The sequence below is a fragment of the Temnothorax americanus genome, unplaced genomic scaffold, assembly GCF_048541705.1.
Source record: "Temnothorax americanus isolate GAGA-0224 unplaced genomic scaffold, ASM4854170v1 Scaffold74, whole genome shotgun sequence".
NCBI classification, from domain to species: Eukaryota; Metazoa; Arthropoda; class Insecta; order Hymenoptera; family Formicidae; genus Temnothorax; species Temnothorax americanus.
In genome coordinates, this window is record NW_027509797.1 from 82,181 (window position 1) to 96,042 (window position 13,862).

A 13,862-nucleotide genomic window follows, 5' to 3' on the forward strand; every position below is an offset into this window, starting at 1 on the left:
ACGCACGTAAACTTCGACTCTCTTGCCCGGCCGGGTTGTCTCCTCTCCACTTTTCTCCGCTGTTCGTCCCGCGTTATATTCCTCGCGTCAAAATACGTGGCCGAAAAATCGACCGACGATTCAGGCTCGACGACTCGCGTAAGTTCACGCGAAAGATGTGTTTTTAGTGTCGTGGGTTATGTTTTCTGATTATACGCGCTGTATTTTTTAACATTTTGCTTAGTTCAGAATTTAGAAATTCAGATAGTTTAGACTAAGAGCGAGTATCTTTAAGTATTTTAAAAACGGTGTTTTTGAAAATTCCATAAATTCTCCATCGATCGCAGGTCTTCCAATTGTTTTGTCAAGACAAGTGGTACACAAGACCAGTAAGAACGATGAGCAAGAAGAAAAATATGGCAATCGACTTCCAAGACAATATGATACTGCTCACGCGAAAGTACTTGAAGCGTAAAATAATGTGTCCTGACACAAAGTTCAGGCATCACGTCAACGAGCGGCTAAACGTGCTGGATTTAGTGAAACGTACCGTTGAAGTAGGCGAGAGCAATTCCGTCTTGTTGGTTGGACCTAGAGGCAGCGGCAAAACAACGGTATAAATTATATCCTTTATGATTGTACGAAATGTATCGTATTGTACTCTGTATTGTAATTACCGATGTACGAGGACTTATTTATGTTTCAGCTTGTTAATAGTGTTTTAAAGGAGTTGTCTGCTTTAAAAAGTTTCAAGGATAATGCGCTAATAGCGAACCTTAATGGGCTCGTACATACCGACGATCGTTTAGCGCTCAAAGATCTAACTCGTCAGATGCAATTAGAAAACGTTGTTGGCGATAAGGTTTTCGGTACGTTTGCAGAAAATCTAAGCTTCCTCTTAGATTGCTTGAAATCTGGTGATAAAAACCGCTCCAAGCCGGTCATCTTCGTGCTCGATGAATTCGATCTGTTTTGCGGACATCACAATCAGACATTGTTATATAATCTGTTTGACGTTGCTCAATCTGCACAGGTAAACGTTTAAATGTATCGAGTTAAAGAAAAGTGTAATAATTTTCTTTCAATTTTGTAGGTTCCGATATGTGTGCTAGGGATAAGCTGTAGATTAGACGTCATGGAGCTGCTGGAGAAGAGAGTCAAGTCGAGATTCTCGCATCGCCAGATATTTTTATTTCCTGGCGATACGTCGTCCTCGGAACAACCGATGTCCGCGTTTGACGATCGTCTGGAACTCTTTCGGAACCTCCTCAGCTTGCCTGACGATGAGAATGTAAATAAAGTGGAGCAGCAATATGACGACTGTACGATAGATCCGCAATTCGGTTCTATGTGGAACGACTATATCAAGAGTTTGACTGCCAATGTTACGATGGTGAATTTACTCAAGAGAATGTATCATATCGATGTGAGCGAGAGGAGCTTCAGAAATTTTCTCGCGGTAGCTGTCTCGACGTTATCGGAGAAGCATCAGAAATTGGAAGTGAATGATTTTGTGGAAGCGAGTAAAATCTTTTCGGAGGATGACAAGTTGTTGATGCTCGAAGGATTATCCATTTTAGAGATGTGTCTGGTACGTTTTTGACTTTCTAATTTTATTTGGTAGCGAAAGAAATATCTATATCTCAATATTATCGCTCAGATAATAGCGATGAAACATGAAACGGAGATTTATGATGGCGAACCATTGAATTTCGAGGCGATATACAATCGCTACATGAAGTTTGTGAATCAGAATTCTTCCGTACAATCTGTCCAGAGACCGGTCATCGTGAAAGCTTTTGAGCATATCAAGGTAAGAAATGCTTCTATATTGAAATTATTTTTCTCATTGGGTATTAGGTTCTCGAAAAAAGAAAAGATGGATAATACACACACACACATACATATATATATATGTACATTCTATAGAACTTGGAGATCTTGCTGCCAGTTGGAAATACGAATACAAAGTTTGAAAAAGAATATCAATATTACAAATTTACATTAACATCGCAGCAAGTTATCGAGGCTGTGAAGAATTATCCTGGTCTTCCTACAGAAGTGTCTCAGTGGGCGTCAAGCGGTATATAATAACGATATAGTTTCGAGTACTCAACCTATTGTGTTCCATAAAATTACACGTTACACGTAATTAATAAGTTTCCCTTCACGTAGCGTCATATTTATAGGATAAATTTAGTCATAGATATTTATATCGCTCTTATAGAAGGAATGCATTTGAAATAATGTAGGAATCGATAGTGTGCTAAACTTTTAGATACATTTTTATATGTTGAATATAATTATTAAGCTCATCTCCATACTCTCAATTAATGATCGCCATGGAAATGAAGTATTGTACGAAGATACGCGACATTTCATCTATACGTATTATGCCCTCCAAAAAAGACGTGTGATACTCTAGTCTTGCATCTCTAGAATATTATTATTCATATATGTATATCCAGTTAGATTGTCGAAATTTAGTTATTAAGTATAAGTATCAAGCATTTTTAGAATAGAAAATCGAAAGAAATATCACGAAAATACAATGAAATTGTAAATATTCTCAATATGTATCGGTACGATATATCTGAAAGGCAAAGGCAAAGGGAGAATGGTATTTTGTGAATATATACTTAATACGGTCTCCAGGAACGGTTCCTGCCAATATACAAAAACGAAGTAGAACATCTGGTATACACATCTTTGATATACGAAAGATAAAAAGGAAGATATTTATCGCGAAATATATTTTATTTCCTATATAATAACAAGCATTATCTTATCGCGTGTCATGGACGAACCATATTTGTGCCACTGGCTAAGCATCGTGTTAAAATTCAGTTTGTCTGTGATCCATTTCGTATTAGAATACGACGACATTGGAATGTGCACGTGTCCATGTTTATACATTTGTAATAAATTCACATCTCTGACGCGAAGTGTACCGATATAAGTCTGTGTATTCGTTTTTTAAATCTAATCTATCCACGCAAACTGCGGTTTCGCTTCCGCGGTTAGCGCGGAAGAGTCCGCAATCGTCCTGATCTGGGAATTTTTCGTCACCAGCTTCTTCGACAATTGACGTTTCTCAGACTTTGAAAAATTTGCCAATTTCTTTTTTCTCTGCTGAACAAGAAATAACTCGTGACCTGTATCAAAAGTGCGCGTTATTATACATTTCGGCACAGGTTTTCATCACAAACAAGGGAACAGGTTTTCCGTCTTACCAGGATTCATGCCTATGGGAGGTACGTTCCTTAGTTGCTTCTCCATGCTAAACGGTCGAAGCGCTGACATGGCACGACTCACACCTATCTGCGGACAAGCACTCGCATAAGTTAGAGACAGACTGTTAAAAGTTCAAACTGCTTAGAAATAAATTAAGTTATTAAGGAAATTCGAAATTCGTGCCTGTGAATGACGTATTCTATGCTCAACGAGATCTGCTCCGAGTACTTCTTCATAAACTGACATTCTAATTGGTATTATTTTATTTATTATCTACGAAAAACACAGGTATTACTTACATCTTATGTATTACAAGTATTATTTATGTATGATACTTTTATTATTATTATTATTATTATTATTATTATTATTATTATTATTATTATTATTAAAGGAACGAAGTAATACCCATAGCAATACGATAGAGCTGACAAAACTCCAAACCCCTAAACAAAGTACGGATAAGCTTTGTACTCCTAATAGATACCAGCCGCCTCCTACGAGAAAGAATTCATGCATGTGACGCGGAATGAGAAAAATACGCGAAATCGTTGTACGAACCTTTAAACAAGCCCTTCCTTCCATTTGTGGTATCAAGCGGAATTGGATTATCAGCAAATAAACCGATCGCGATAACTCCCCAGATACCACTTGCGCCTGTATTTAAAAGAAACGCGCGAGTGTTTATTGTCGCTGATATCGACGAAGAGAGTGAAAGAAACTTGTAAAAATTGGACATGTCAATGGAATTAACACAAGCGCACCGTGAGTGGCGGCTGCTCCGACAGGATCGTCTATATGAATTTTGTCCAACACTGGCATTACGATACACGTGATAAAAGCACCTACCATCCCGACTATCATCGCTTCCCAGCCTTTATAGAGGAAACACCCACCTAAACACGGCCGCAACATTAACGCTTGAGAATCGGTTCGGTATTTCAGTCTTTATACTATATATTAATTATTAAGCGCGTACCGGTAACTGCCACCAGTGCCCCAAGAACGCCGTTTATCTGGCTAAGGATATCAATTCCGTTCGGATTGGTCAAGCTGAATCCCAAACCGACCAGACCACCCCCCATACTGGCTATCATCGTGGCAACAGCCGCTCGAGCGGCGTACTGCCACTGAGCACCAGTTACCCCATAAGTACTACCACTGTTGAATGCTAACCAGCCCCACCTACACAATTAACATTCCCTCTTTTCTATTCCGATGTAACTTATCGCGTTAATTATCGCGATAATCTACGATCGCTTTACCACAACACGAACAGCCCCATAATAGCGTTGACTGGGCATCCGAGCGGCAGGGGATCGATGCCGTTGTCGTATCTGCCTATTCTGGGACCGAGCATGATAGCGCAAGCTAGAGCTGTACAAATGAACAGGCAAATTAATGCGTTTATCGCGTGAACGTTCAATCAGTTTATCGTTGATTATCCGGCAATGATTAACGTTACATTTGTATATCTCTGAGACTATACCCACGACTACCTGAAATACCGCCGACAAGATGCACCGGGCCTGAGCCAGCAATATCAACGACCCCCATGCGGTTCAGGAAACCGTGATCACCCCACACCCATCCGGCTGGCAAGCAGTACACGATAGTATTCAGAAACGAGAAGACGCAATACGCCTTAAAGTTACATCTGGAAATGCAAACGTGTGACGCGATTGACTTACATCCCCGATGTACGTCGCATTAGCGAAGATATATAAATACCGTTCTGCCATAGCACCGCTAACGATGGTCGTAGAAGTGGTGGCGAAGCTCAATTGAAATAAAAATGCGGAGCAAATGCCACCCATATACTCGTCGCCGACGGAAGGATCTACGAATAGACCTCCGATACCGATTAGAGGGTTGTTGGGCTCACTCGTGCCGAAGCTAAATCCGAATCCAAACATCCAGTAAGTCAGACCGCCGAGAGATATATCGACCACATTCTTCATCATGATATTGACTTCATTTTTCACAGATACACAGCCGGACTCCAACATTCCGAAACCTATGGAGTTTATATCACGCGAATTAACGTACTCGCGCGTGCACAAGAATATAGTTTATATATATATACAGTTACGGAGAGAGAGAATAATTCACTGCATTTTTCGGGAAAGATATTATTCTTCGTATTTTACCCGTTTGCATCGTAAGAATCATAAAGGAGCTCGTGACGATCCAGCTGCTATCTTCTTGCGAAAGATTATACAATGGACTAATATATCTATCAACGGTAACGTTCGTATCATTTTTCTCGAAACTCGCCGGTTCCATGGTATTCAAGCTGCTGTACTTGGTCGACGGAAAGGAGTTTGACTACTGTCTTCGTTCGCGTACATCGAGCGTGCTCGGGACAAATAAATAAAAAATTTAGGATGTACGGGCAAAACAAGTCCGACACACAAGTATTGACAGCAACGTCACGACTCGTCAACAACTGGATCAAGCGGATTCTATTAAAAGGAGCTAACATTAAACCACACAAGAGGGAAATAATATTCAAGAACAAAAGAATACAGAAAATACTTGGCCGTGTTCTCGTCGTTTTTAATTTTTTTTTATTGGCCTTACATTTTCAAGATATTACAGAAAATTTGTCTCGCTCGCATATCCAACAATTTCTCTTCGTCCTTTCATTAATTAAATAACGTCAAAATTATGTATAATACAACATTAATCTATGGTGTCGAAAATGATATCACGTATAGAATTCTGTCGGCTATACCACACTTGGAATTCATAACGGTACGATAGTTACTATTCTCGGGAAACATGATTATAATGTGCAGCGAAACGTAATTTGTGAGAATATTCGCGATATTTGGCAATACAAATACTTTTTTTTGGGTTTTTTTCTCTTTTGTGTTTCTTTATTTTATTTTATTTTACTTTATTTTTTTTTTTTAGTGGCCAGGCTAGACATTACACGATCACATACGTCTGCACAATTTAGTTGGTCTTACATCATACGGTGAACCAAAGTCCTCTCAGGTGGCAAAGAAAGAATGGAATCGACGAGCATTTTTTTCTTTTAATCATCCAAGGATATAGCTGCGTAGTTTTTGAAAGAAGCAAGTGTGCAGTATCGAGACATAAAATTTCACACAAAGTATATCGATAATCGTAATTTTGTACGTTCGGTTTTTCGAAAGCGTCTACGAGGACTACGTTGGTAGATGATTTTTGTTGCCGAATCCTTTGTCGTTTCGGTGGGTTTGCTCATCCCGCCGGGGTTTAGCGACCGTACACGTTCTCATCGCTATACGCTATATAAAGGAAGAAGTCCTCTTCGTGATGTTCCTGTTGAAAATTTCGAATTTCGACGAGATTAGAGCGGTCGACGAAACGTCAAAATCGAAGCCTCTCACTCGCGTTACATAGATCCGTAATAATATTAATACCGCGTACCGCATAAAGAGAGCCCATGGTGGCGCTTGTCGGAGGAATGATGTTGTTGACGAAGAAGAATAGGGCATCCTCGGGACGTAAATGAATCCTCTTGCGAATCAAAAAGTAAAACTGGCCGACGGTCAAATCGGAGGGTACCAAGTACTTTTGCTTGTCCAGGTCACTGATTTTGGCTTTAGGCGCCTTCTCGACTATTACCTGCAACAACATTCGTTATGCCTCTCTCTCAAACATTCGTTTTTAAATATACAAACGTGTAATATTAGTCAACGACAATAGGGACGCGTCGTTCGCGGACGTGGAAAATTGAATTTCAGCCTATGCTAAGCCCAACAAAATATTAAACGAGGCTTAATTATCTGGCTCGCTGCCTGGATACGAAAGATAAGTAAGTTTCACGCAAATATGCACTTAACGCCGCGCGTGAGAGAGACTTTGAAACGCGTCCAACCGTGTCGAATAACAGGACTCATCGCGGAACGGGAGGTAAGTACTTAATTTCGCGATAATTTCGCCGCTGAAACTGCCGTCGCGTGATCGCTGATTTATGCGCGGCGAAGATAAACACGATTATTCTTTCTTTCTAACGATCACGATTACGACCGTGGAAGTATCGCGAGAGATCCATTACGAATAATATTGATTTTTAATATATAGGTTGAAGGAAGATTAACAAGAAAAGAATTTAATCGGAAGATCCATACGTTTGGGTTTAATGCCGCTACGAAATTGGAACGCCGTGTTTTTCCTCTCACGATCAAAACGACTGTAATTTCTATCGGCGGAAAAATCCTATTTAATCTGAAATATATTTCGAAATATGTAAGTTACATTTAAAAGCACACATATAATTGTGATTGCGATTAGCAAAGTATAATCGATCTATGAGTTCTTCCTGATTTATTCGTCATTTATTATAAATTATGAAGCAAAGAGGATCAAATGGTACAGAATTCGGTTCTAAAAGTGGAAAAATCTGGCAGTTTGCAATATTGGAAAGAAAAATTTGCGTTGTCACCCGTATAAATTGTCGCGCTCTCCAAGCTCGAAAACGATAAAAATAACTTGATAAAGCGACGCTTGACAAAGGCACGCGCGCTTGGGCTCGATCGGCTCGATTTAGCAGGACGATGTTGCGAATCGTTACTCGTTTAACGCGACGAAGAGCGCGAACCTTCCAGAAGCGGGACCACGCACGGGGAATCGCTTACCTTTGAAAAATTTCGAAGCGCTGGCTGGGGAAACCACGTCGCGCGCACGTCGCGAAGCAGATCGATATCGCGCGCGGGCCGCGGGGAAGGACGTACGCGAGGAGCAGCGCGATTTCGCTGCGTAAGCGCGCAAAAAGGAGAGACAGGCGAGACAGGCCGAAGAGAAGCCGCCTCGTCCGAACGGGGAATGCGAGGACGACCTTGAGATTTGAGATCCTCCGAAGGGGATCGCGCCGAGGGCTACGGTGCGCGGCGAGGAGGGGAGGGGGCAAGCTACCATTTCCGGGATTTTTAAAGCGAAACGCACGAGGGAAGGATACTCACGGGCACTCGATCCGGGTATTTCCGTCGGATCTTCTCGCCCTCGGCCTTCCTCTTCTCGAACGGGTGCTCCTCCTTGTACTGGAACTTCATCGTCCCCCGTCTGCGAGGGGACCACGCGGCGCGACAACCGACAACGACCAACGACAACGACGACGATCGCGATTCTTGACTCGCCTTCCCTAGAGCTCACCCTTTACGTTGACGCGAGCGCGCACTCTCGCTCTCCGTCTCCGTGACGGTCGTTGGTCGCTAAATTGACTGATCGACACGAACCTGACGAACCACGAACGGCGCACGGCCACAGTATATAAAACCACGAAACACGAAACTCGAAACTCTCGCGACTCGCTGCGAGTGCCGCGACGAGCTGCGAGCGACAACAATCGCCGTGCGTCGCTGCGATCGCGCGTCCGCGTCACGCCGTCGGATCGTCGTCCGCCGCGAGAAAACAGTCCCCTTCGTTTGTTTCGGCGAGATATGACGTCGAGATCACCGGTTTCTCGCGAGCGCGAGAGATCGCTCGGTTTGGCCGCGCGTTAACGCGCGGGATTATCGTGGAAACGAGGGACGAGAAATTCGGGATAAATCGAAGCGCGCGTCGTACGGCAGCCTCGACCTCGACCATCGGCTGCACCTTCCGCACCCGCACCTTCCCGTCCGCGTCCTCTCTTTCTCGCTCCGCGACGCGCGGCGGGCGGCGCGCGTCGCGCTTCTCGCGCGCAGAAAGTGCAGCTGCGCAGTGCGCGGGGAGCAGATTCAGCAGATCCCGGATCCCGCTGCTGACTGCTGATCGACGAGTCGATATCTCCTCAGTCGCGCGGCGCGACGCTTCGAGAATCGCAATCTCGCGCCTCCTTCGATATCGTCCGATATTTCGAATTCGCGCGTCGGTCGGCGAGCGCGCCGCGCAGTTGCGAGTTGCGATGGGTCGTCGCTCGTCGCGGACCGCGGAGTAGCCGTTCGAATCTCACGTCCGCGCGGTCCGCGCGCGTCTCTCGCGATCGCGATCGAAGCGGATACGGATACCGCGCGCGTGTCGTCGAGAGTCGAGACCCGAGACGTTGCCGAAACGCGCGAGAGCGAGAGACTTCGCGACAAGTATAAGTATCGCGTCGAGTGCCGCGCACCGCGCACCGAAATCGTCCTCCTCCATCCTCCTCAGGCCTCCCGTCGGCTCTCGGCGTCGCGGCGTCGCCGTCGACGAGATCCAGCCGGGCCGAGCTCGTTCGATCTTCGCGTACTCCGCTTCGTTTACGCACACAGGCGCAACGAACAACGTCGTTGACGATCATCCCTGTCACCAGGTATGCGCGTTACGTTCTGGAATTATATTATCGTATATCGCGATTGTGCGTTGTGCCTTTCGCCGCGCGATGCGATCCGAACCGCCGCCATTCGCCGTCGCCGCCGTGGCGTGCGTGACGCGTCGACGAAAATTCATCGAGAGATTCTTGTAATTGCGCGACGCGACGGTGCGCGTGTTTAACAAAAATTCGGCAACGCGTACTTATTTACTTATTGCTTTTCGATGGAAGTTTGAGACGTGCCACAAGTTTGGACAAAATCGCCGAGCTTCGAGAAATATGTCGTTGAACGTAAAGATCGAACGTCGACTCGAAAGTTACGGACGATTTCAACGAAACTCCGACTAGTTTAGGATAGACGCGTTGATTTTTCATACGAAGAGAGGAATATATCGATTGTTAAGAATTATTACGTTTATATGTGAAGAGAGAAATAGAAAGAGAACGTAGACTTGTATCTAATACGCCATTCTCTTTGATCAACGGCGGATTATGTACGTAGAAATTTTGCCGCAAATAATTCGCGCAAGTTGAATCACGTACTGGCACTGGCAAAATTAATCGGAGTTTGCTCGGAGTTCTAAATTAGGGATCGCTGATTTCCCGCGCGAAGTTGTACGATTCGAAAAGTTCGCCAAGCGCGGGAACGCCCTCGGCGGTTGCAAATGCGTCCGAATCGCGAAGCTCTTAGTCGAGGCTCGCACAGTCGCGCTCAGTCGGGACAAGCACGGATGGTAACGGCAACGTCTGCAAATTATGCATATAGGTATGATCGACGAGAGTTGCACGATTATAAAATTATATAATTAAGAAACTTAAAAATAATTATATGAGAATTATAAAACTGAAAGTACACATTTATCTTGTACGTGCGACCACGCGTAATAATCGCTGTTGAAATAAATAGTGATTATTAAAATCCAGATATTCAGAAAATATATTATAAAACTTTAAGTAATTTTATAACTACTTATGTTTGTCGTTGTTGCAAACCGCTCGTCGATAAAATACTACGTTGCCAATGTACCGTTTGTTAGTTTTGTCACGATTCACGTACGGATTTTCTACTATAAATGTTAACGATAAATATTTACTACGTATATAACTTCTAGTAGGATATATATTTAAAAAAGCAAGAATATATCGGGTTTTATTCTTTATTAAAAGAAACACGTACGGAAGACGCATCCGTGATAGAAAAGTAAAGAGAATTATTCCGCGTCTTCTTCGTCTTCGTCTTCCTGGCTGTTAATCTGGAAGTATCGTAATTCATACGTTTCCTTGTCCTTCGACACTACTCGCAACCAATCGCGCAACTTGTTCTTCTTCAAGTACTTCTTCGTCAAATACTTGAGATACCTGTAGCAACAAAGTTTTTCCAAATCGGTGCAAATATCGCTCTTCCTATAGCTTACGATAGCAAACGGAGATCCCGAATATCGCTCGATATCCAAAATTGACTGTTGCGATCGAAGAAACGCGACGTTACTCACCGCTTGGAGAAATCTATGTCGCTGTTGATGGCGAGCTTCATCTTGTTACGTTCCAGAACAACATTGTTGCCAAAGTTATTAATTTTGCCACCAACTTTGATTTTCTCGTTTAAATATTTTTCCTGGAAAAAAAAAATTGCCGTCTTGTAACGCGTAGCCTCGATCAACGCGATACTTAAAAACTTTAGCGGTACACCTGTTCTGTAATTCTCAACAACGGCGTCGTTGTATTACGTATATCGTTGCACAGACATGATACGTATATGGTAAAGAAGCTGCGACGATACAACGATAACGATACAGAGGTAGAGGACCCTGATTCTCCGCAACTCGTAACGACAGCCGCGACAGCGTCACTGTCGTTATATTGTCGTTGCGTAGATATAATACGTGGTAAAAAAGTGCGATAACAATATAATGATACCGATAAGAATTACGGAATAAGGATACGGACGTCGCGCGATTCTAGATCGAAGTCAATCGACTCTAGATTCCTCTTCTTCCTCCTCCTCCTCCTCTACGTAGAGAGGTTAAGAATCCGCGAGGAATAGGTTAGGATTGTATCGCGCTCGAGATATCGAGTGAGCAACCGCGAGCGGACGTCTCGCGATTGGAAACGGGAAATACGGGCTGAAAGAATGTCGCGTAACTTACAAAATTGGCAACGTCCATAATATTATCCTCCACGGGATGCGTGCAGTCGATCGTGAACTTCAGGGACACTTTCTTCTTCTGTCCCTTCCCCCGAAGGACCTGCTTCCTAATCGGACCTTTGGATTTCTTCGCCGGCTGAAAAGTCGCGAAAAACAATCCTTTTAATGATAACGTTGCCGTCGTTTCGTGGGACACGTGGGAATCGTTCGAGACGGCGGGACGCGGGGCAGGGATACGGCGTACGGGCGTGTGCCGATCGAACTCGAACGAAGCGATCTCGAGACAAAATAAAAGGCCGATACGTCGCGATCGACGAACCAAACGCGTCCTTTCCGCGCGCGGTGTTATTTTCACGGGATTCTGCCATAATTACGGGTAATCGTCGTACTTTCGCGGGGCGAGAACTTACCAGAACCATGTTCGCGTGCGTTCGACGAACGAAAGAAACTGAACCCAACTGAACCTGAACTCGCACCTCGCACCCGCACCGTACGCCACGGCGCTGTGCGCTGTACTACCGTAGTCGTTTATCGTTTACGCTTGTATAGAGATAGAGAAGTAGGAGAAAAAGACTTCGATTCGTAAAATCATCGATGAGACGCGATTAACTACGTCTGTTCTTCGCAACTGCGTTTGTGCCGCATTTTCCGCGCTTAAAATATGAGACGGATATAATTAGAGAAAAGAAAACTTATATTTGTTTAATAAACTACATAGTTTAACTTGGTAAAAACAATGACTTTGCTTTGCCAGTAAATAATTAATTAACCATATTTATTAATTTAATTTAACAAATGTGACCAGTTGGGTCGATTAAAAGCAACCTGCTTAGTTTAACTTGAATTTACGTGGTATTATTTTTTTTGTTGCAGATCATGCTGAGAAACATGACTGGTGATGGTATTGGTGAGTAGAATTTAGGGTACGGGCGACGGTCTTTTTTCTTCACCGAAATTAACATTTTTGAAATCGGTGCGATTCATTTTTTTTTCGGCGTAGATTGTATATAGATGTAGATTTTTGTGTACGAAGCGTTGAGCGAGGGAGTGTTGATCGTATTGTATAATAATCGTAAACAATTTAAGTAAAACTGTATAATCCTTACAATTTTGTTTTAATTGCTAATTATAACTGCGCGAAATGATCAATTTTTTTTACGTTCTCGCGAAATTCTTACGCTCGCGAATTTAATTCAATAAAATTTGCATTATTTAACTTAAACTTTGTCGCAAAAATATGAGTGATAAATCGAATATAAAAACTTGCAATTTTTTCGCGAAATTTTCTAACTTCCGCGAATTTAACTCTGTAAAATTCATAATTGCTCATCTATGCAACGTGAATATTAATATGTATATAATAAAATAAAGCCGGAAAATGTGAAAGGGAAAAATTAACGAAGTGAAATTTACTTTGACATTTTCGCATTCTTTAGGTACCTATACGGTTACAATTTTGGACGTGCGAAATTGATCTTCGCAGAAATATTGCATGCGCGAACGATCTTTACGGGATATCGCAAGACGAGACAATAATCCTCGCAAAACTATTGCGAAGCGGTAAATTAAATTTATAATACGTTATAATAATTCGCGTGTTTCGTTCGCTTATATAAATATATGCTTTAAACTTTATTTATAAAATAATTTTCAAGTAATGTCGCAAAGTAGATCGTGAATTTCGCGTCGCGAGTGCTTTGTCGAGTGAAATACAAAGTACAATGGAACGTGTAGTATTTTTAAACCGAATCCGTATATCTCGTTCCAAGTATACGCGTGAATTATTAAGTTTCGTGAAATTGCAATTCCGCGGATTTCGCGTCGCGAGTGTCTCTGCGGTGAAATAAAGTGCGATCAACGTTGGAACGTGCGGAGAGGCTCCTCCTAAACTACTTCCGGATACTGTCGCGGATGTAATTGTGGCGGAAGATACATCGGTGGACATCGAGGGACGTCGCGAATTGATGAGTGCTGATTAATTTTATAATCAATCTATCCTTTTTAGCAACGCTTTTCCCGCACTTACATTTCATACATTATTGTTGCCATAAATATTATTATTAAAAGACTTCGATACAAAATAGAACAATAATATCATTATATAATGCGGCTAAAAAGAATAGATTATACCGCATGCGTAGTAAATGATGCTTGCAAGAATCGCACTGATTTATCACGGCGTGAGTAGAGATTTATACATTGTCACACAAATTTATATTTTGCACACGAACATTGCGGAGCGTG

The 13,862-nt window shown here is 42.7% G+C and overlaps 4 protein-coding genes and 1 long non-coding RNA gene across 7 annotated transcripts; 2 read left to right on the forward strand and 3 right to left on the reverse strand.

Moving 5' to 3' along the window:
* Positions 1-4: 4 nt before the first annotated feature.
* On the forward strand, positions 5-3,589 carry Orc4 (origin recognition complex subunit 4). The gene is made up of 6 exons (XM_077422906.1): positions 5-138; positions 327-593; positions 686-1,012; positions 1,073-1,570; positions 1,640-1,792; positions 1,909-3,589. The coding sequence occupies exons 2-6, from the start codon at positions 378-380 to the stop codon at positions 2,068-2,070; spliced, it is 1,356 nt and encodes a 451-aa protein (XP_077279032.1). The 5' UTR covers positions 5-138; positions 327-377; the 3' UTR covers positions 2,071-3,589.
* Positions 2,962-5,643, reverse strand: Amt (Ammonium transporter). Of its 3 annotated transcripts, none has more exons than XM_077422904.1 (11): positions 5,364-5,643; positions 4,945-5,230; positions 4,713-4,870; positions 4,479-4,590; positions 4,193-4,398; positions 3,978-4,109; positions 3,775-3,870; positions 3,622-3,710; positions 3,397-3,486; positions 3,213-3,300; positions 2,962-3,134 (listed from the first exon to the last, which is right to left on the reverse strand). In XM_077422904.1, exons 1-11 carry the CDS (start codon positions 5,497-5,499, stop codon positions 2,962-2,964), a joined length of 1,566 nt encoding a protein of 521 aa, XP_077279030.1. In that variant the 5' UTR covers positions 5,500-5,643. The 3 variants fall into 3 exon arrangements, 2 of the variants coding, with proteins under 2 accessions (XP_077279030.1, XP_077279031.1); XR_013259594.1 differs by having other exon boundaries at positions 3,053-3,134; positions 3,213-3,296; XM_077422905.1 differs by lacking the exon at positions 3,622-3,710 and having other exon boundaries at positions 4,063-4,109.
* A 123-nt stretch (positions 5,644-5,766) lies between these two features.
* Positions 5,767-8,656, reverse strand: Atg8a (GABA type A receptor-associated protein autophagy-related 8a). The gene is made up of 3 exons (XM_077422924.1): positions 8,169-8,656; positions 6,634-6,831; positions 5,767-6,525 (listed from the first exon to the last, which is right to left on the reverse strand). Exons 1-3 carry the CDS (start codon positions 8,256-8,258, stop codon positions 6,460-6,462), a joined length of 354 nt encoding a protein of 117 aa, XP_077279050.1. The 5' UTR covers positions 8,259-8,656; the 3' UTR covers positions 5,767-6,459.
* Positions 8,657-8,825: 169 nt separating this feature from the next.
* Positions 8,826-13,194, forward strand: LOC143906684 (uncharacterized). Its single transcript, XR_013259598.1, has 3 exons — positions 8,826-9,472; positions 12,492-12,525; positions 13,055-13,194. It is a non-coding gene; the product is annotated as an uncharacterized LOC143906684 (long non-coding RNA).
* Positions 10,616-12,161, reverse strand: LOC143906679 (large ribosomal subunit protein eL22). Its single transcript, XM_077422921.1, has 4 exons — positions 12,029-12,161; positions 11,620-11,754; positions 10,966-11,087; positions 10,616-10,831 (listed from the first exon to the last, which is right to left on the reverse strand). The coding sequence occupies exons 1-4, from the start codon at positions 12,035-12,037 to the stop codon at positions 10,684-10,686; spliced, it is 414 nt and encodes a 137-aa protein (XP_077279047.1). The 5' UTR covers positions 12,038-12,161; the 3' UTR covers positions 10,616-10,683.
* Positions 13,195-13,862: the final 668 nt, after the last annotated feature.

What these genes read in the sequence shown, in the direction of transcription:
- Orc4 (XM_077422906.1), top strand. Translation starts at nt 378, where the DNA reads ATGAGCAAGAAGAAAAATATGGCAATCGACTTCCAAGACAATATGATA. An exon ending in GAGGCAGCGGCAAAACAACG is followed by an intron (nt 594 to 685) that starts GTATAAATTATA and finishes TTTATGTTTCAG; the next exon opens with CTTGTTAATAGTGTTTTAAA. An exon ending in CCATTTTAGAGATGTGTCTG is followed by an intron (nt 1,571 to 1,639) that starts GTACGTTTTTGA and finishes ATTATCGCTCAG; the next exon opens with ATAATAGCGATGAAACATGA.
- Amt (XM_077422904.1), bottom strand. Translation starts at nt 5,499, where the DNA reads ATGGAACCGGCGAGTTTCGAGAAAAATGATACGAACGTTACCGTTGAT. An exon ending in GATTCTTACGATGCAAACGG is followed by an intron (nt 5,231 to 5,363) that starts GTAAAATACGAA and finishes TAAACTCCATAG; the next exon opens with GTTTCGGAATGTTGGAGTCC. An exon ending in AGCGGTGCTATGGCAGAACG is followed by an intron (nt 4,871 to 4,944) that starts GTATTTATATAT and finishes TTGCATTTCCAG; the next exon opens with ATGTAACTTTAAGGCGTATT.
- Atg8a (XM_077422924.1), bottom strand. Translation starts at nt 8,258, where the DNA reads ATGAAGTTCCAGTACAAGGAGGAGCACCCGTTCGAGAAGAGGAAGGCC. An exon ending in AATACCCGGATCGAGTGCCC is followed by an intron (nt 6,832 to 8,168) that starts GTGAGTATCCTT and finishes ATGTTGTTGCAG; the next exon opens with GTAATAGTCGAGAAGGCGCC. An exon ending in CCATGGGCTCTCTTTATGCG is followed by an intron (nt 6,526 to 6,633) that starts GTACGCGGTATT and finishes AATTTTCAACAG; the next exon opens with GAACATCACGAAGAGGACTT.
- LOC143906679 (XM_077422921.1), bottom strand. An exon ending in TTATGGACGTTGCCAATTTT is followed by an intron (nt 11,088 to 11,619) that starts GTAAGTTACGCG and finishes TTTTTTTTCCAG; the next exon opens with GAAAAATATTTAAACGAGAA. An exon ending in GACATAGATTTCTCCAAGCG is followed by an intron (nt 10,832 to 10,965) that starts GTGAGTAACGTC and finishes TTGTTGCTACAG; the next exon opens with GTATCTCAAGTATTTGACGA.